This window comes from Pan paniscus, chromosome 3 (assembly GCF_029289425.2).
Source record: "Pan paniscus chromosome 3, NHGRI_mPanPan1-v2.0_pri, whole genome shotgun sequence".
NCBI classification, from domain to species: domain Eukaryota; kingdom Metazoa; phylum Chordata; class Mammalia; order Primates; family Hominidae; genus Pan; species Pan paniscus.
In genome coordinates, this window is record NC_073252.2 from 6,617,455 (window position 1) to 6,638,987 (window position 21,533).

The following is a 21,533-nucleotide window of genomic DNA, read 5'->3' on the forward strand; positions in this document are numbered from 1 at the left end:
CAGTGGGGTCACCATTTCTTCCTGCAGACCCTGCAGGGACCTCTGATGCCTGCTCCCCCGGGGACCCTCTGCGGCGTCTCCTCTTCCTCCTCAAGTCCCAGTCTCGTGACAACCCACAGCTTCTCATTGTCAGCTCAGCCAGAACAAAACCCAGTCCCTCCCTTGACCTACAGGCAATGTGTGGAGACACGGCCACTGCAGTGCCCTCCTTCTCGAACATTCTTCCCCAGAGATCGGCACCACCCACCCCCTCAGGGTGTCCGTTCCACTGTGGTCTCTTCAGGGAGGCCCTCCCTGACCCCCTCTGTCCCTGTACCTGACTTTGTGGGTGTTGGTGCCATTGCTCACCATGCCCTGACATGCGTCAGGTGTGTGTTCACTGTCTGTCTCCCCCGCAGACGCCAGCTCCCGAGGGTGGGCCTCTGCTGCACGCCCATGCCAGGAATAGGCACCTACTGAATGCCTGGATAGCTGAGCGTGACACACGGAGCGTGGACAAACCCAGAGGAGATGAGGGGGTGGATGTGGGGGCCAGAACTTGGCCAAGGAAGGAGGCAGAAGCTGGAGGTTTTGGGGGGCCCTGAGCCTGAGTCCTGGGGCTGGTGTGCACCCTGTCTCTGACTGCCCAGCAAAACCAGACACCCTAAGGGAACAGTGTGGCCCCATCGCTCCCAACCAGCCCTCTGCCGCCGGCACCCAGGCTTCAGTCAGGCTCCTCTGGGGTTTATTCAACAAGTGTTTATTTCCAGACACTGTGGTAGGTGCTGGGGACAGACAGTGAGGGGAACCAGACAAGCAAAGTCCCTGCCCTCTGCCTGGGGGACACCCCGCCTCCTGACTGGCCCCTTGCTAGCCCTGCAGGGCTGTCTGGGAAGGAGGATGCCATGGCCTGATCCCTCGCCTTCAGGGGCCTCTGGGATGGCTGTGGCAGTGTGCAGCCCACGGCCACAACCCAGTGCCAGGCAGCCCAGCTCTGCCACGATTGAATTTGGGTGACCTTGGGCCAATAACTGGAGCTTCTGTTTCCTCTTCTGAACAGCACCTCCTGGGGCTTGTGTGAAGATTCGATGAGTTCACAGGTAAAGCCCTTGGTAAGGGCTGGGCTCAGAGTGAGTGTTCAGTGTGAGCTGTTATGCTGGGGGCTGCTGTGTCACAAAATGTCCCCTGGAACTTGTTCAGCCCCAGACCTCCACGCATACCCCTGTGGGACCCCCACAGCAGGCCTGTGGTGGGTTCTAGAATGAGGGGACATGTTACAGACCCTGCTCCAAGGAGCCGGAGAAGATGGGCAGCCCACAGCAAGTTTGCTGGGTGTGGCTAGTTCTGGAAGAGGGAAGCTTTGGGGGCTGCAGGGCCACAGAGGAGGATCCAGATCTAAAGTAGGAGTCTGGGAAGCTTTCCTACAGGAGGTGACATTTAAGTTTGGTGCCTCCTTACCTTCTGGATGCCCTGACCCTCGCCCTAGAGCCCTGAACCCTAAAAACTGGGCTGTTCCTGGCTGTGCAGGGACTCTGGGGGGCAGCAGGTGGCAAGACCAGGCTCCCCGACCAGCCAGCGCTGAAGCAGCAATGGGCCCACCCACCTTGGCCAGTCCAGGACATGCTCATCCCACACCCACCACCCCTGCAGCAGCTGCACCAGGACAGGACATCCCACCCGCCCGCCTGCCCAGTGCACAGCCCCCCACCCCCAGGCACCAGCACTTACGCTTGGAATGCTTGTCACACAGGGCAGCTGCCCGCATGTCGCAGAGCCGCAGGGAGCCCTTGCTGCTGCTGTAGACGAAGAGGTTGCAGTGGTGCGGATGGAACTCAGATGCTGTGATCACCTCCGTAAGGTCCTCCATGTTGGCCGGCTTGATGTCCACGATGTCTGGGGGCAGTGTGGTCAAGGAAGGGGCAGTGAAGGGCGCCCTCAATGCTCCGCCTTCCCGGAGGTTTCTGACACCTCTCCCGAGGCAAAGCCGTCCACCCTCGCGTCTGAGCTGCCTCTCTGTTCCTGAGACCCTCAAAATGCATCCCAGCCGAGTGTCCCCCTGAGCTGCAGACCTGCACGGTGAACTGCCTGCCTGCTGGCTACCCCTTCTAGGTGTCTGTCCCCTGTTCCCATGAAGCTGGACCCACCACTTCCCTCCTGACCGGCGCCCCCCCCCACCTGCACCCCACCCTAGTGAGGGTGCATCAGTTCCAGCCACACATAGCACTGACCTGTGGAGCCCCTCTCCTCTGCCTTCCTTCCCCTGTTGGTTGCCAAGCAGAAGAAAAAGAGCATTTATATTGTGCCTACTGCATGCTGGGCAGTGGATGCTATTGGTGAATGATTTCAAGTCTTCCCGGTCCCTTTTCAAATTGTGTCTGGAATTGAGTGTGTGGGCATCTGGGAGCTCCCCTTCCTGTCCCCGGCACCCGCTCCCCTTCTTCTGTCCACAGTATAGAGATTCTCCTTTGGGCAAAGGTTCTTCTGGGTTTCTGGGTCGGCCCCACTTCGGCTCTGATCTGTGCTCTCCAGCCCCCAGGCCCTGGAATACTGAAAAGGCTGGGATGCAGCTTGGTCACCCCTGCTGGGCTGGGTGGTGTAGAAAGAAGGAGCTTCTATCTGCTGCCAGGACAAGGAGAAACCCTGGAGCTTGAGGGTGGGGCAGACAGTGGAAAGAGTGCAGAGAAAGATCTGGTGATGCCATTGGAATCCTGGATCAAGCTGCACCTGAAGCCATACCCCCCAGACTGCTAAATGTGGGAGCCAATAAATGTCCATTTTTTGTTTAGAGTCAAGAACTTTGCTGCTTGCAAAGGCAGTATCCCTGACTGTTACACTAGAGCACAGAGATGAGCAACTTGTCCGGGGTGGCCCAGGTGTGAGTCGTAAGGCTGGATTCAGCCTCACAACCTCCCCGGCCCCAGCACCTGCTCTTTTCCTATCCCTTCCCTGCTGCCCAGCAGCAGATCAGAATCTCTTGGAGCATGCAAGGACTGGCGCCCCCGAGCTTCTCTCCGGCTTTCCAGCTTCAGATCCCACCCATCACCCTGACAGAAAGGCCCTCTCCCCTCTCACAGCAATGACCTCAGGCTCCGGTCTCCCCGGCCCTGCATGGGGCTTTGCACAGTCTGTTCCCTCTGACTCTTCAGGTGCATGTGAGCCCTGGAGTCGGAAGGTCTGGGGTTTGAATCCCAGCTCTGTCACCTCCTGGCTGTGTGACCCTGAGTGGGTTCCCAGCTATCCATGCCTCAGCTTCCTCATCTGTAAAATGAGTCAGCAGTATAACCTTATCACTTCACTGTGAAGACCATCAGAGGCAAAGCCCTTCACACACTGCCTGATGCGTTGCAGAGCTCAATGAATGTCAGTTTCCATTTTTATTATTTTCTATCTGGAAAATACTGACTGAAACTCTGAAATCCATCTGCCCTCCCTCTTCCTCCACCCAAGCTGCTGCCTCTCTCAATAAGAAAGCAGTATTTGTAATCCTAGCACTTTGGGAGGCCAAGGCGGGCGGATCACGAGGTCAGGAGATCGAGACCATTCTGGCCAACATGGTAAAACCCCGTCTCTACTAAAATACAAAAAAAATTAGTTGGAGACAAGCCTGACCAACATTGCAAAACCCCATCTCTACTAAAAAAAATTAGTAGTGGCATATGCCTGTAGTCCCAGCTACTCAGGAGGCTGAGGCAGGGGAATCACGTGAACTTGGGAGGTGGATGTTGCAGTTAGCCGAGATCGCGCCATTATATTCCAGCCTGGTGACAGGGCAAGACTCTGTCAAAAAAAAAGCAAGCAAGCAGTATTTTCTGACCTCTCTAAACCCGAGGGTTTATAAAATGCCAGGGGAAAAAATGGCTGATCTGTGCAGTCAGAAAGCACCTACGAGGGTCTCTGTGCTCGTGCTCAAATCTTGCTTCCCGGAAGCACATCATTAACCAGAAACTGAGAATCACATAAAAATAGAAAGAGAGGGAAAAATGAGTTAAAGCATCACTGCCTGGCTGGTTTCCCAGGAAACTACAGTTTTCCAGTATGACAAGAAGCAGCAATTAAATAATGAAAAATGATACTGAAGGCCAAGCAAGAAAAGAGCCCTCCTCCTGCCATGCTGATTTCTCCAGCGTCCACCTGGCAGCCCAGCCCTCCCAGGCCGAATGCCTCCCATGGCTTTCCAGGACACACTGCCCGCTCGGAGCAGCTCTCAGGTCCTTACTGAACTTCGGTAAGGTGGGATCCAGAGAAAAAGTGCGGCCATTGATGAAATGTCACACACATTAGTGCGACGGCCCATGGATAATGTGCAGTAGAGAGGCAGGGCAGACAGGGGCTACATTCTCTCTGCACACCCTGAGACACACAAAAGCCACAGGAGGCTTGGTGGCAACAGAAGCACCCAGGAACGTGGGTCCCACAGGAGTTCTGTTTGTGTCATCAGGACACTCATTCTCGTTGTATTTCCTGGGGTTATAACTCATGGGGTGCAGTGGGTGCAGGAGGACTCGGTGGGATGAAGTCAAATGCTGACACCCAGGGGGTTCTCTGAACATTCCAGGTTCTCTCCCAGGGGAGACCTCTCCTTCGGCCTTTCAGAACCCAGAGTGGCCAGCGGCTGGTTGCTTCTGCCAATGAATAGACAAGTGAGGCATGTCACTTCCAGGCTGAAGTTTTGAGAGCCAGCACGTGGTCTGCTGTGACACTGTTCCCTCTGCAATGAGATCGCACCGAAGCCAGCCTGTGACGGCCACACTTGCAGCATGAGTGGGAGGTGTGAAGTGGGTGTTTCAAGCCTTGGAGACCTTCAGGTTGTTTGCTACCACTGCAAAACCTAAACCCCCTGACAGGTTCAGTGTCCACCCAAACGCTCTTTCCTTTCCCACCTGGGGATGTTTCAGAACTTTTCAAAGTATGTAGGAGGCCAGGCACCATAGCTCACACCTGTAATCCCAGCACTTTGGGAGGTCGAGGCGAGCAGGTCACCTGAGCTCAGGAGTTCGAGACCAGCCTGACCAACATGCCAAAACCCCATCTCTACTAAAAATAAAAAATAAATAGCCAGGCGTGGTGGCACATGCCTGAAATCCCAGCTACTTGGGAGGCTGAGGCAGGAGAAGCGCTTGACCGGGGAGGCAGAGGTTGCAGTGAGCTGAGATCGCGCCACTGCACTCCAGACTGGGTGACAGAGCAAGACTCCATCTCAAAAATAAATAAATAAATTAATTAATTAATAAAAGTATGCAGGGCTCCATTAGGTCTGTAGCCCTGTGGCAAACACACCCGAGCCACAGCAACCCAGGGCCGGCTGATGGGCATGGACACTCAATCGAGCACCCCATGTATAGGCTGGGGACACAGAGTCCCCAAAGGCAAAGGGATCGAGGGCCTGGCTTTGGGGAGATAAAGTCCCCCAAACCTGGGTCCCACCAACAGCCCAGGACCATGGGGGAGCCATCACAGGGGAATCTCTCCTGCTCTTTCTCTCTGTCTTCGGATAGGGTGGCTGCTGTGAAACAACCATGTGAGACACAGAGGCCCTGCATCCACATCACCCTGCAGAAGGAGAAAAATCACTGTCATGGCCAATGCGGCAGGCCCCCACAACAGGGTCCCCACGGTAAGATCTCCATGGGGAGGCAAGCAGTCCCGAGCCTCTGAATTCCAGGGCCCAGAGCCGTGCCCAGAACCTCTGGGCAGCACAGCACCCTTCACGGTGTGGGCACCGGGCTGGGTCCATGCTCACCTGGTCCCTGGGACCGCCTCTCCAAGACCTTGGCTCAGGTGGCCATAGGACCTACCCGGGCCTGCAGCCCAGCCCTTTACAAAAGGAATTAATTACCAAGTGGGGTGGTCCCTGTTGGTGCTCCCTCAATCCATCATAACACAGGGCCCTGAAGGTGGACTCCTGACAAGGGAAGTAGCTGTGGGAGAAGCCTCCGGAGCACGAGAATTATGCCCAAACTCAGCTACCGTGAACACACCTTTTTGACCCACACCATGGCCCCCCGTGTGTAGACTTTGAAGCATTTGGCCCAGTGACCACACTCGGTGGCTTTAACTTAGGCAGGACCAGCACCAGGTCGGAAGCTGAGGGCCCCCGGCTGGGCATCTGGTCTTGGCTGTTACTGGAACATCATTTCCATTCTGCAAGCCTTGCTTTCCCCATCTGCAAAATGAGGGCCTGGGCCCTTTCCTTTCCAGCACTAACCGCAGGTGGCCCCACCCCAGCTTCATGATAGCCGCCTAAATCCTGCTTGAAAAACTGCTTCACAAGGTTCATTTCAGGACTGGCCTCCCTTGGGAACAAGCATAATTAGGCTCATTTAAGAGTCCCCCTTCCCCTGGCAAAGCTGCTTGAATTATTCATCTTCTGTTTTCCCATCTAATTCCACTCCAACTGTCTGGTGGGATTTGTTTCCCTTCCAATCACACTCTAGCAGCTAAGAGTCATTTTCCCTGCAAGAAAAGTTTGTCAGACACAGGTAGGAATTCCAGAGAGAGGAGCAAGTTACGCAGAGAGGATGAAAAGGAGAGAAGGTAAAATCGCTCTTCAATCCCATATGCCTCAACTGAGCACAGGCTATTTTTCTCCACTGCAGTGGGTTGAATAATGGCCCCCACAAATACATTAGCATAGCATATGTCCATAACATCCTAATCCCCAGAGACTGTGGAGTGTGATCTCATTTGGGAAAAGGGTCTTTGCAGATGTAGTTAAAGATCTTGAGATGAGATCACCCTGGATTACCCAGGTGGGCCCTAAATGCAATGACAAGTGACATTCTAAGAGACAGAAGAGGAGACACCAGAGGAGAAGGCCATGTGGAGACAAAGGCAGAGATGGGAGCGATGGCTACAGGAACATCTGGAGCCCTGGAGCTGGAGGAGACGAGGAAGCCTCCTCCCCTAGAACCTTCAGAGAGAGCACGGCCCTGCCAACACCTGGATTGAGAACTTGTGGCCCCCAGGACGGTGAGAATATATCTGTATTTTGAAGCCATGAAGGTTATGGCAATTTGCCACAGCAGCCACAGGACACTAACCCACCCAAGGTGCTTCCTGGGAGTTGGGAAATAAGAGCAGACGCAATGCCAGTGCTATGGGCAACCACCGACAGCCCCCCAACACCGACAGTCCCCCCACACCGACAGCCCCCCCCACACCAACAGCCCCCAACACCCAACAGCCCCCAACACCTGACAGCCCCCCCACACCAACAACCCCCCACACCGACAGCCCCCCACACTGACAGCCCCACACACCAACAGCCCCCCCACAGTGACAGCCCCCACACCGACAGCCCCCCCACACCAACAGCCCCCCCACACTGACAGCCCCCCCACACCGACAGCCCCCCACACCGACAGCCCCCCCACACCGACAGCCCCCCACACTGACAGCCCCCCCACACTGACAGCCCCCCCACACCGACAGCCCCCCACACCGACAGCCCCACACAACAGCCCCCCCACAGTGACAGCCCCCCACACCGACAGCCCCCCCACACTGACAACCCCCCACACCGACAGCCCCACACACCAACAGCCCCCCAATACCGACAGCCCCCAACACCGACAGCCCCACACACCAACAGCCCCCCCACACCGACAGCCCCCAACACCGACAGCCCCCCCACACCGACAGCCCCCCACACCGACAGCCCCCCACACCAACAGCCCCCACACCGCTCCTTCTCTAGAACTCCCATTTCCTCATCCCCAGCCCTGGGGCACCAAGCCAGGCATCAGGGGGCTTCTTCCTCATTCTAAGCCCTTCCCTTGTCCAGCCAGCCTTCAGGTCCTGGGGTTCCTCCATCTGAACCCCTTGCGCTCTGCCCCTCAGCCCAGGCCATCAGCATCTCTATCCCCATGGGGGTCCGTGCCCAAGCTCAGCTAGAGTGAACTTCCTCAAACAGCTGCGGGACTCCCCACCACCCTGCGTGTTGGCCTCTCCCACCCCACCGAGGAGGTCGGACTTGCCCAGCGTGCTGCCCCTGCCTGCTCTTCCTCAGTCTCACCTTGGCCGCTTCTCCCTCTATACCCGCCAGCCATATCCAGCAGTTCGAAGTTGCCGGAGCATTCCTAGTCTCTGCCTGAACACCAAGGCAAGGCCTTACCCGTCTGCTCATCCTCAGGACCATTGTGCTGTGTATGTGCCCATCTGTCCCGCCCTGCAGTCGGCTCCAGGGCCAGCTCCCCCTCCTGATTTACCTCCGTGCCCCCACACCCCTCACACACGACCTGCCCAGAGCTGGTGCCTGGGACATGTTCGCTGCATGACTGATCTGTGGACAAATATTAGATGAGGAGACGACTCTGAACCTTTCCCTGGGAACACCTCTTCCAATTTAGAAACTCTGTTCACAGTCATTTGCCCCCCACCCCCGCCCCAACACACACTAACAGGGTGCAGAAGGCAGCTGGTGCTCCACTTCGCTTTCCTTAGGTCCAGAGACAGGCTCAGAGGGTTCCACAGTCAGTGAGCAGCAGAGCTGATACCTGAGCCCGGGTGCATGATTGCGAATCCAGCTTGGGTTCCTCCGCCCACAGCCCCCCACAGCCAGGCCCCATTGCCCCTTAGAAGAAGCTGCAGGTTGTGCGCACAGAGCAGGTGTCCAATCCACCCAGGTCGTGATGGTCACATTCCCACTGCAGGGCCCTCACACTCATGCCCTTCAGATCCCTGCCTCAATGCTCCTTAACAAAGTAACCTCCTGTAAATCTCCTCTGCCCCTCAAAATAAACATTTATTTTACCTTGTTTAATTATAGATTTTCTGCTTTCTCTTTTTGCAAGCATTAATCACTGCTTATTACATTATTGGCCTGTTTGTTGCTATCTGTCCCCAGTGAGGGCAGGGACCTGCCTGTCAGGATTGCTGCTGCACCTTCAATGCCTGGCACACAGTAGGTGTTTAGTAAGTAGTTGCTGACTGAATGAATGAATCAGCCCATTGTGGTCCCCTCTGATCAGGGCTCAGGGGGCAGGAGGTTGCAAACCATCTCAAGGGGAAGCAGCTTTAAAGTTGAGATAAGAGGCATGGTCAAGGAGGCCCCAGGGTGTGAGGGGTTTTTTAGGAGTTGATCGTCACTGACAAAGGCCATTCAAAGGGGCCGTCCCCCTGCAGCGTGTTGAAAGTATTGCTGCTGCAGTACAAATGCAAGAGTGCTGTGCTGGCGGGGCATGGTGGTTCACGCCTGTAATCCCAGCACTTTGGGAGGCTGAGGCAGGAGGATCACTTGAGGTCAGGAGTTTGAGACCAGCCTAGCCAACATGATGAAATCCTGTCTCTACTAATAGAAAAAAAATTAGCTGGGCGTGGTGGTGGGCGCCTGTAATCCCAGCTACTCAGGAGGCTGAGGCAGGAGAATCACTTGAACCTGGGAGGCAGAGGTTGCAGTGAGCAGAGATCGTGCCACGTATTCCAGCCTGGGCGACAGAGTGAGCCTCTGCCTGGAAAAAAAAACAAAAAGAGCACTGTGGTCTGGGAAGCACGTCACACGTGCTGCGGGTCCAGTGAAGTCCATCAGGACGATCTTGTTCCTACACTGCTTCCTCTGGTCTCCACTGCACCTGCTCCAAGGCCCATGAGCGAGATCTTTTTAGGTTGCAAATACTGGCTGACCTGCTTGTGTCATTCACCTGACTAGGCAAAGTTGTTCTACTGTTTATATCCCCCAAACCCCAGCTAAGCACCTGGTACCTGCTGCAGCTAACACGTGCGGCCGGCTGGCTGCGCGGGACTAGCTTCGCATCTGTGGCTCATCCAATCCCCTCTGCCTTCCGTGAGTGAGGTGTGCCCCTTCTACATTGGAAACAGAGGCTCGGCGAGGAGAAGCCAATTGCTCAGGGACAAGGAGAGAAGGGTCAGACCAGGCCTGGGACTCAGTTGGGCTCCAGAGTCTTCCATACGCCCTCCGTGGCTCCAGAGTGCAATCCCTGCCCCCTGACCATCTGGGGGTGGCTCCAGCTCTGCCGCTTGCTAGCTATGTGTCTTTGGGCAAGTTTCTGAACCTCTCTGTGCCTCGGTTTCCCCAACTTCAGAAGGGCAATTGCACTCTGCAGCTCCCAGATGAGGATGGGGTAAGGTAGTCCACGTGAAGCGCTGAGAACAGGACCAGGCTCAGAGTGGGCGCTCTGTAGGTGAGCTGCTGAGAAGGTCTGCGGCCTGTTCTGCCTGGCTGCCAGGGACCGCGGGTTCCAGCCTCAAATCCACCTTTCATCTGCTGTGGAGCCTCGGGCTAGTCTCTCAGCCTCTCTGGACTCTGTGTCATCTGAGGCTCAGGGAGCAGGAGGAGAAAGTCACAGCTGCAGTCATGGGCATGAGACAGGGACAGTGAGGTGCTGGGCAGGGAGGGGCTGTCAGGTGGGACCCTGGGTCCCAGCCTCAAATCTCCCTTTCATCTGCTGTGGCACCTCGGGCCAGTCTCAGCCTCTCTGGACTCTGTGTCATCTGAGGCTCAGGGAGCAGGAGGAGAAAGTCACAGCTGCAGTCATGGGCATGAGACAGGGACAGCGAGGTGCTGGGCAAGGAGGGGCTGTCAGGTCCGTGGAGGGGCCCGGGGACCTGGCAGTTGTCTGGCTTCAGCTCCTCATGTCTTGAAATGAACCCCCTTTTCCTTCCAGTGCCAACATTCACAGGTGTTGGCAAGTGTTCTCTGCAAAGAGTCAGAGAGTCAATATTTCAGGCCTAGCCAGATGTAGGATTTCTATTAAAACTGCAAGGACTCAACTATGCTGTTGTAACAGAAAACCAGCCAGAGGTGCTACCTAAACAAAGGATGGCTATGTGCATAGAAAGCCCCATGCACAGTGGATTTGCCCTGCCGCCCACAGCCCCAGGCCTACAGGAGGCGATGCAGTCTTGCTTGGGTCACACAGCCTCCCTTCTTTACTGCACACAGCCCCAGGTTCAATGTCAGATGGAGCAAGTGCAGCCCTGGAGGGACAGGTGGGCCTATCCCGGTCCCCCATCCACAGTACAAGGAGCTCCTCACCCTGGTGGGTGGGGGTAGGGGTGCTGGGTGTCCCCAGCTGTTCAGACCACCCCAGTGAGCTCAGAGCCTGCACCTGGGGGAGTCAGCAAAGCGGGATTTCTTCCACCCAAGAGTGAAGTCTGCAGCCATCCCTTCCAAGGACACAGGAGGTGTGATCCACACAGGCCTCCTGTATAGTCCTTGGGTATGCAGAGGTTTTTATAGAAACTCCTTCATCTCCCCATCAAGCTACTAATGACTTTCTTCACAGAACTGGAAAAAACTACTTTAAAGTTCATATGGAACCAAAAAAGAGCCCGCATTCCCAAGACAATCCTAAGCAAAAGAACAAAGCTGGAGGCATCACGCTACCTGACTTCAAACTATACTACAAGGCTACAGTAACCAAAACAGCATGGTACTGGTACCAAAACAGAGATATAGACCAATGGAACAGAACAGAGGCCTCAGAAATAACACCACACATCTACAACCATCTGATCTTTGACAAACCTGACAAAAACAAGAAATGGGGAAAGGATTCCCTATTTAATAAATGGTGCTGGGAAAACCAGCTAGCCATATGTAGACAGCTGAAACTGGATCCCTTCCTTACACCTTATACAAAAATTAATTCAAGATGGAGTAAAGACTTAAATGTTAGACCTAAAACCATAAAAACCGTAGAAGAAAATCCAGACAATACCATTCAGGACATAGGCATGGGCAAGGACTTCATGACTAAAACACCAAAGCAATGACAACAAAAGTCAAAATAGACAAATGGGATCTAATTAAACTAAAGAGCTTCTGCACAGCAAAAAAACCTGCCATCAGAGTGAACAGGCAACCTACGGAATGGGAGAAAATTTTTGCAATCTACCCATCTGAGAAAGGGCTAATATCCAGAATCTACAAAGAACTTAAACAAATTTTTAAAAAATCAAACAACCCCATCAAAAAGTGGGCAAAGGATATGAAGAAATACTTTTCAAAAGAAGACATTTATGCAGCCAACAGACACATGAAAAGATGCTATCATCACTGGTCATCAGAGAAATGCAAATCAAAACCACAATGAGATACCATCTCAAACCAGCTAGAATGGCGATCATTAAAAAGTCAGGAAACAACAGGTGCTGGACAGGATGTGGAGAAATAGGAACACTTTTACACTGTTGGTGGGACTATAAACTAGTTCAACCATTGTGGAAAACAGTGTGGCGATTCCTCAAGGATCTAGAACTAGAAATACCATTTGACCCAGCATTCCCATTACTGGGTATATACCCAAAGGATTATAAATCATGCCACTATAAAGACACATGCACATGTATGTTTATTGCGGCACTATTCACAATAGCAAAGACTTGGAACCAACCCAAATGTCCATCGATGATAGACTGGATTAAGAAAATGTGGCACATATACACCATTGAATACTATGCAGCCATAAAAAAGGATGAGTTCATGTCCTTTGTAGGGACATGGATGAAGCTGGAAACCGTAATTCTGAGCAAACTATTCCAAGGACAGAAAATCAAACTCCACATGTTCTCACTCATAGGTGGGAAGTGAACAATGAGAACACTCGGACACAGGGCGGGGAACATCACACACCAGGACCTGTCATGGAGTGGGGGAATGGAGGAGGGATAGCATTAGGAGAAATACCTAATGTAAATGACGAGTTGATGGGTGCAGCACACCAACATGGCACATGTATACCTATGTAACAAACCTGCACATTCTGCACATGTACCCTAGAACTTAAATAACAAAAAAAGCACTTGAAATGTAGCTAGTGCCAATGTTGAAATGACAATATTTCGGGTATATTTAGTTAAATAAATTTTATTATTAAGATTTTTATTACTAAAATAATTTTATCATTAAAATTTATTTCACCTGTAAAAAAAAAAAAAAAAAGAAACTCCTTCATCTCCTGCTACCAGAGGCACAGCCTGCTCTCCTGGAGCCCAGCCACGTGAGCTCAGCCACTCCAGCCCCACGTGAGGCTGGAGGAGGTGGCTGCACCTCCAGGAGCCATGGCAGCCAAGCTGCACCAGTCTGCCCCCCGGTCGTCCTCTCCTGTAAGGTGGGCACAGGAACCAAGGGCTGCTCGCTCCTCTACAGGGCAAATCTCTGCTGACTGGAAATATAGCCAGGTATGTGAAATGAAGAAGCATCACTGGTTGGTTCTGGCAAGGAGCTCAAGAGAGAAGCAAGTATGCAAAGCACTCCACAAACGCCAAAAGCAGTGTGCAAATACTGGTTCACCTCGTGATGGGCCCCAGTGGAGATCCCACGACAAGCTAATCTAAAAACCACAGCAAGTAATTGAACTTTGAGACATGGTAATAACCCCAGAGAGCCGTGCCTAGCACAGACCAGGCAAATAGTCCACCCCTGCAGGCAGGAACTGCCCATGTGCCAATCCCACCCAGGAGGAGAGGGAGGCCCAGGGTGGGCAGTGATTTGCCCAGGGCCACATGCAGAGCCCTGGCAGAGTAAGGACTGAAATCCTGGCTCCCTAACTTCCAGTCAGCATTCCTCCCACTGTTCTGGAGTAAACGCATTTCCACACCATCTGCAGCTTTCCCCATGGGGTGGGCACCCCAAGGACCCTGATGCCAGGCTGGCTGGACTGGCTTGTGTCCTCAGCATGGGGGATGCTGGGTGCAGAGCAGGGATCCATGAGAAAGAGGGCTGCAGCCTTGGGCTCCACCGATTTCACCGAGCACAGCGAGGCTCATCCAGATGTCTCGGCAGGAGCCTGCTCTCAGGATGGAGGAAGCTGTCGCCATGGCAACCAAGCAGCCACCGGAGTTAGGGATGGAGGCAGCCCTGCCAAGAGCCACAAAAGGACTCACGCATGAGCTCACCAGGGACGCCGGATGCGGAGGTGCCCTAGAAGGCCTCCCACACATGGAGTTCATCTTGAAAAACTGCTTTTTCAGCAAATCTCCAAAAGATGACCTGACTACAAACATGAGCTGCAAGCACTCAGACCAAGGCATGTCAGATCCTACAGGAGGATTCCTGGCTGCCATAGCAAAATGCTACAGACCGAGTGGCTTAAACAGTATGTGTTTCTCATAGCTATGGAGGCCCGAAGTCCAATAACACGGTGTTAGCAGGGCTGGCTCCTTCTGAGGCCCGTCTCCTCGGCTTGAAGGTGACTGCCTTCTCCTTGTGTCCTCACATTCTCATTCCTGCATCTTAACATCTCTCTGTGGATTCTAATCACCTCTTCTTATAAGAACACCAGTCAGATTGGATTAGGGTCCACCCTGCCAGCCTTATTTTAACTTAATCACCCCTTTAAGGCCCTGTCTCCAAATATAGTCTCATTCTGAGGTTCTGGGAGTTAGGGTTTCAACGTATGAATGGGGATGGGGGAGACACAATCTAGCCTGTAACAGCCTCCTTTCCTTCTCCACTCAGAACACCTTAATGATTATGCAATTCCTCTCAGGGAGCAGAACGCAGCTTGCTGGAACCGTAGGAAAGGTGCTGTTCTATTTCACCGCTCACTGCACAAGCCACTGAGCCCTGCACGCTCTCTGTGTGGTGAGTCCATCTTCACAGCTCTGCCATGGCCCACCTCAGGTGATTCATAAGTGCTTAGAAAGGAATCAACCAAGCTATGAAAAAGGAAGAAAGTCCTGACTTCTGAATCACAAAACCCAGAGCTTGAAAGTCCAGCCCCACTGCCTAACATCTGTGTGATCTCTTGAAAACTCAGCCTTTCTGTGCTCTGCTTTTCTTATCTGTAGAATGGGTTGATAACTTCTGCTTTGCAGGGCTGTAATGAGGATTTCACCAGATGACATACATCAAAAGACCCAGCACATGGCTACAGTTAAATTGAATTTATTTAAATTAGAACTCCCAATCAGAGTCTTTCTCTCCCTCTGGGAAAAAAGCATACAGCTAAGCAGGACGCAAAAGGTACAGTGCTTGTCACCCCCTGGGAGGACTAGGAGGGTCTGTGGTGAATGGCATGCCTTGGTTTCCAAGAACTGAGAGGGGGAATCCAAGGTTGGACAGAGCTGGCATGTGCACCCAGGCAGCTGTACCCCCACAGCACTGAGAAGGAGCAGACCAGACCCCGCCCTGACTGCTGGGGCTCCCAGCCTGGCAGGGAAGCAGATTTAGCTCCACGATCGATCGATGGCCTAAGAGACACACAGGTGCTCATGTCAGAGATTTATAACGAGGCCCTGAGATGGTGCAGAGTCAGGGAAGGGCCCTCCGAAGCCCATGGTGAGTAGGAGTTATCCCGGCAGAGCTAGCGGGCGGGAAAGTGTTTGGGGTGTGTGTGTGTTGGAGGGGGTGAGGGGGTTGAAGAGGGGGAGTGCAAGGCTCAGAGGTGTGAGAGGCTGGGTGGCTGAACATGAGGGAGGGAGGCAGAGAGGGTGAGAGCCAGGCTGGAGAGGATGCGGCGCCAGCAGAACTCAGAGGGAGCATAGGCTCTGTCCAAAAGGAGAGGAGTTCTAAGAGGGAGGGAGAGGCTCCAGGGTGATGGAGTATGAGCTATGAGGGTGGAGGGGTCCTGACATAAGGCTGGGAGTGGCAGGACCCATCCTGAAGAGGGAAGCAGGCCAAGGGTCTGGGGCTCAGGCCTGGGGTCAAGAGGATTTTAACAGGGAGCGAGTTCTAGAAATGTCAGGGAGGTCTGTCAAGAAGGGACAGGAGGCAGGCCAGGGTCGCACACCTCTACCATGCCACCTGCAGGGCAAACGTGAGGACTGCCATACAGCTACTGACAGCCATGCTCATCGCAAAACAACCTCCCATCTATCCTGCAATTGGGCCTGTCTTTCCACAGGACCTAAAGCAAGAACCAAGAAATACGGCTGTCTCAACAAAGCTGGGCAGGCCATCAGAAGGACACTTGGCTCAGAGGGGCCTTGGGCAAGGGAGCCCACCTCTCAGTGCCCATCTCCACTTCTGCTGAGTTGGGACAGTGACAGCCCCCACCTGGCGAGTGGTCATGAGACTGAAATGCAACAGCGGCATCTTGCATTTGTTCACCCCAGCACCAGGCAGGCTGCAACTGGGGTTGTTACCATCATGACTGAGAGGCGGTGTAGCATGACAGTTAAGTGCATGGTTCTGCATCCAGACAGCTTAAATCTGAATCCCAGCCCTGGCACCCCCTTTCCCCTGCACCCCCTTTCCCCGTTTGACTTTGGGTAGATTACTGAAACTTACTGTGGCTTTGTTTCCTCATCTGTAAAAGGGGGATATTAATAACGCCTACCACATAGTGTTGTTGGGAGGATTCAACCAGTTAACATCGGCAGCGTGCTCAGAACACCGTGTGACACAGCAAGTAGTGACAATGGGGTGGGAGGTGGAGATGCTGACCTCGACGCAATGGCTCATAACGGGGTCAGCACCATGGACAGCGCCATGGCACGCAGGAAGCCCTCAGTCATGGTGGAGGCTGACTGACCAACTGCCTGGCCTTGTGAAGGCCCCAGAGCAGTTGTGTGCTGGTAACTTGAACAATACCCTCTCTTCTGGGGAGGGGAGACATTGATTTTGTAGTGTTTGTCGATATCTGTAGAAATACTACCACCAGGCCAGGTGCGGTGGCTAACGCCTGTAAACCCAGCACTTTGGGAGGTCAAGGCAGGTGGATCACGAGGTCAGGAGATCGAGACCATCCTGGCTAACACGGTGAAACCCCGTCTCTACTAAAAAATACAAAAAATTAGCCGGGCGTGGTGGCGGGCACCTGTAGCCCCAGCTACTCAGGAGGCTGAGGCAGGAGAATGGCGTGAACCTGGGAGGCAGAGATTGCAGTGAGCCGAGATTGCGCCACTGCACTCCAGCCTGGGCGACACAGCGAGTCTCCATCTCAAAAAAAAAAGAAAAGAAAAAGAAAGAAATACTACCACCATGGCCAAATTCAAGCTGCCAAAGAGATGCCCATGAACATGGATTTGGGAAGAGATGTGCACACCTGGCTGTTACAAGCTGTGTGTGACCTTGTGTCATGCTAGCAGCTGGCAAGACACAAGGTCGCACATAGCCAGATCAAGGGAGACCCGGCAAGGATAGCCCAACTGTCTAAATGAAAGCCAGTTTCAGGACACCAGTCCAGCCAAGAGAAGGGGAAACTGGTGTCCAGGAAGGTGAAGCAAACTGCCAGGGGACCACGTGGCAGGTCCAGGACAGAAGCCTCAGTGTCAATGCCTTTCCGTCAAGGACTTTCTAAGCAGGCCGGGGTCCTCCCCACCTTATCCTAACACCCATCTCACTTTATTACGCTAGTTCCATTATTTGAGCATCTACTCTGGACCAGGCATTATTCCAGGTAGGTCAAACAAGGTCCCTGCTCTCATGAAGCTGCCAGTCCAGGAGGGAGAGGCGGGAAATGAACAGGGAACGAGGTAGAGGCCAAGCCTCAAGGGAAGGGGCTCGAGGGAGTCATGGAGGGGATGGACTAGTTCTGACAGACTGGTCAAGGAAGGCCTCTTTAAGAAGGTGTCCACTGAGTGGATGAGGGTGGAGAAACTTCACAGGCGGAGGGAACAGCCAGTGCAAAATGGCTCTGCTGCAGGAGATGGCTGGAAATATGGTGAAGAGCAGGGGGCCGGGAATGCTGAGCCCAGGGAGCAAAGGGAGAGAGGAGGAAGTGGGCCAGGGAGGGGCCAGGGCCAGCTCCTGCAGGGCCTTGGAGGCCAGAGAAAGGGGCGGAGTTACTTCCAGTTGGGAGAAATTGCTGAAGGGTTCTGAGCAGGGAGTGACATGATCTTGTCGTTTTTTTTTTCTCACGTTGTAGGAGAACAGACTGTAAGGAGACACCTGGGGAAACACAGCTAATGAAGCAATGATGCTGCAGCTCGGTGATTTGCCAGGCACTGCCCTAAAGGCTTCCCAGATGTCATCGTAGCACCCAGTCCTCAAGCAGCCATATGGTGTCAGCAGGGGCTTTTCCTCGCTTTACAGGTGAGGAGCTGAGGCACAGAGAACCCAAGTGAGCTGACCGAGGCCGCAGAGTCCCTATGTCTTGGGGCCAAGGTCTGAGCCCTGGCAGTCTGGCTCCTAGACCTAAGAAGGGAGGCCAGTCAGGTCACCATCATGATCAGAGTGAGACAGTGGCCTAAACACATGCTGGGGGCAGACAGGCAGGTGGGCTCTGGGTGCATTTGGACTATGGGATCACAGGACTCATCGAGGCTTGAGCAAGAAGAAGAGTATCTTCTTGCTCACCTAGAAAGTTCACCTGGATAGCATCAGGATCCCCATTCACTCAAAAAGTGCCTTTGTGCCAATTATGAAAAGACAGCTCTTCTTTGCAGAACTGAAAAACAAAAAAGTCCCTTCTTCCCAAGGTGCTTGGCTTGGATCATCACCTCTTTTGGGCAGCAGACAACCCATACAACTGTACTTGCAGGCCCTGGCAGAGACCCTGTCTGCTTCCCTAGCACCAAGTCCAATGCTCAACACAGAGAAGACTCTCGGCCAATGCTGCTGAATCAACCAATGAATGCACAGAACCGTGGGCAGGTAGTGGCAGAGCTGGAGTAAGAACCCAGGGGTCCAGACTCCCAGCCATCAGTGGTACATATCTGACATGCTGTGAACAGAGCATTTTTGAGCAGGGCATCCCAGTTTCCTTCTCTGTAAATTAGCACCAAGGGCAGGAAGAAGAGGCGGCCTGTAAGGTACCCGACAGTGGGTCATGGGCTGGTGAGGGTTGCTTGTCTACACAGCATCAGGCCGCATACTCATCGGCCATTCCACCTTTACAGCTCCTGGTAAAGGAGACACACTCCCATGGGATAAAGGGGGTGCAGAAAGACTGAGTGACTGATCAGGGTCAGTGCCAGAGGCAGGGGTAGAGCCTGGGCTCAGGGTGCCTTGGCCCAGCACAGAGCCTGCATGCAGAGGGACTGTGTCTGCTCCCTCCTTTGTTCTCTGCACAGAGGACAAGCTGAGTCTTCAGGCAGGCATGGGCTGATGAAGGTTCTGAGCCTCCTGCAGTGAATCGCTGCACCCCCCTCCAGCCCACCTGGCTGCACGGACCTGCTCTGTAAATGGGAATTAGAAATTCTCCAGGCCGAGGCTTGGTGTGATGCCAGTTCCCACCATGAGAAATCACTAAGGGAGAGAAAAATCAATCGAACCATCTTTTAAATTCTCTGGGTGCTAAAAATAAAGCAGAGGTCCATCCGCTGAGACCTCCTGTGCAATTTGTTACCTTTAAGACGCATCAGACTCAAGAAAAATCACCCAGTGCTGTGTTAACAGTCTCAAAATGTTGGTATTAAAGGACGCGAGAGGTTGCTTAAACAGATGTTGAAACTGCACCGTGGAAAACGGAGTTTTAACCATCAGAGATGCAGGGATTTTATGAGAACCAACCTTAAATATTTGAAGGGCTGTTGTTTAAGAGACAAAATAAACCATCCTCTTGCTGGGCTCCAATTAGGCACCAGGCTCTTTATGTGAAAGATTTCTTTATTCCTTACAAATATCCTTATAAAAGGGAATTTTCTCATTTTACATTCAGGGAAGCTGATGGCCCAGCAGGCTGAGCAATGGGTCTCAGCCCAGGCCCACCAGAGCCTAAAGCCTGGGCTCCTTCTCCTGCACTTTAGGGTCTGGGGTCTCTGATTCCCCAGGCGCCCAGATCAAAAAGGAGGTGTCTGTATCCTAAGACCACATGGAAATGGTGAACTTCCAGCCCACTCCACCTACAACCGTTCGTAAGTACCTCCTATCGCCAGGTCCTATGTGGAGTAGGGGATGCAGAGAGGCCTCACTCTGGGTTCCTAATCTCAGGGCTTCCACCATAAAATGCAGGAGGCTGTCACAGTAACAAAACACTCAGTGTGACCAGGGGTAGCCAAGGAGCCGCAGGCTTAGAGGGGCTCTGACCAGCCTGGGAGGGGTGTGGCAGGGACAGGTCAGAGGCTGTCCCAGATAATGGGCTGTGAGATGCTGCAAGTGGGCAAACAGGAGTCAGCCAGGCCAAAGAGGCAGATGGCATGGTCAGGAGAAGGGATGGAGGATGGCAGTGCTCCACCCCACCCTGCCCCATGCCAGGGACCCAGCAGCTGAAGGAGTGAGCCAGTGTGACCCGAGAGGTGGGCAGGGGCTGGTCACCAAAGGCACAGGGCACTGTGGAGGGGCTCAGGCTTTCTCCAGAAGCCAGAGGGGAACCCGTGAGAGTTTTAAGGGGGGCTGACATGGTCAGACCAGAGGTTCCGATGAGCCAATTTCACAGCTGTGCAGAAGGCTCTGGGTAGGACAGGGCAGGATTCAGGCAAGTGTCGGGGGAGAGTAGAGAGGGCTGGGCACCTCTTTCCATTCTGAGGGTGAGGGAGAGGGAGGAGGCTGGGAGGGCTCCTCTTGCTTGAGCCTTGGTGACTACACCGAGAGAGGTCACAGAGCCTCAGTATCACCAGGCTCCCTCCCTCCATCTGAGAGCCAATGACGGCATTCCAGCAGAGATGTCCTCTGAGTCACCTTTCTCATTGTCCAATAGTCAAAGCAATGCCCTCTTTTTCTCCTTTACTAAGAAACATTTTCCTTTCTCTTGATATGGTTACTAAAAGTCAATTTTGCTGAGATGGGAAGTGTTAGTGATTGGACTTAGGAGATGCGACACGGTGGAAAACCTCCAGTGGGCACGGAGGACTGAACAGCGTCATCGGGCCGAGTGAGGACCCCAGAGAGCAAGGGTCAAAAGGACGCAAACCCCAAGTCCAGCCCAGGCCTTCCCCTGGCTGTGCACGGACACAGGCCTCCTGACCCTGGGTTTTTCTTGTCAGGACTCATCAGAACTGTCACCCTCTGACAGCCAGAATCCACCCCACTGAGACTTGCTTAGAAGGTATCTCAAACATTCAGAGCAATTCCCAGCTCCGCATGGGGTCTCAGCTGCCTTTCTGGCCTCCTCCCATGTCAGAAATGAAACGCCTCCTCTCATTACTCGGCTGCTATCAGTCCCCATCGCGGCACCTGCAGCCCACAGTCCTCACACTTTCTCTGCCAAGTAAGGCTTCTCTCTGCGGTGTGAGCCCTGGATCTGTGTCTTGTCACTGCAGCAGCACCCCATGGGGAGCCAAGCGGCAACAGGCCATGGGGAGCACCAGGTGCACTGAGGTTCCCCAGTGAATAGATCCAATCGGGGAGGTTTCCAGGGCCACCATGTGCCCCTGGAGACTCCACTCAACTCCTGCCAAATGCCTAAGTTGCCCTATCAGGGCTGCCTCAAGCCCAGCTCAGAATCTTGTTCATGCTATAGACACACACTCCTCTATCACTAAGGCCAGGGTGCTTTATATTTTGATGAATTAATAATCATTTTCACAGAATGGGAAGTTACACAGAGATCTGACACTGAGTTACACGGCAAGGTGTGCGGCCAGGGATATTCCCAGGATCCACAGGGGCCCTCGATCTGCTGACACTCCTCCCTTGTCACTGTCCCTCACCTGGCTCAGATTCTTTGGTCAATAATCATTATTTTCACTCTCTTGCACACACCATCAGCTCCATGTCTACATCCTCACTTGGCAAAAACCACACCCCTGGCTTACCCTCCACCGACCTG

General features: G+C 53.6%; 1 protein-coding gene across 6 annotated transcripts in view; it reads right to left on the bottom strand.

Moving 5' to 3' along the window:
• The window catches only part of PPP2R2C (protein phosphatase 2 regulatory subunit Bgamma), a 243,092-nt gene that overhangs the window by 25,322 nt on the left and 196,237 nt on the right, over positions 1 to 21,533 (bottom strand). For all 6 annotated transcript variants that reach the window (XM_034951907.4, XM_034951908.4, XM_055111177.3 and 3 more), the window contains one exon: positions 1,708 to 1,872. In XM_034951907.4, coding sequence (XP_034807798.1) covers positions 1,708 to 1,872 — 165 coding nt within the window. The remainder of the gene's footprint in view (positions 1 to 1,707; positions 1,873 to 21,533) is intronic.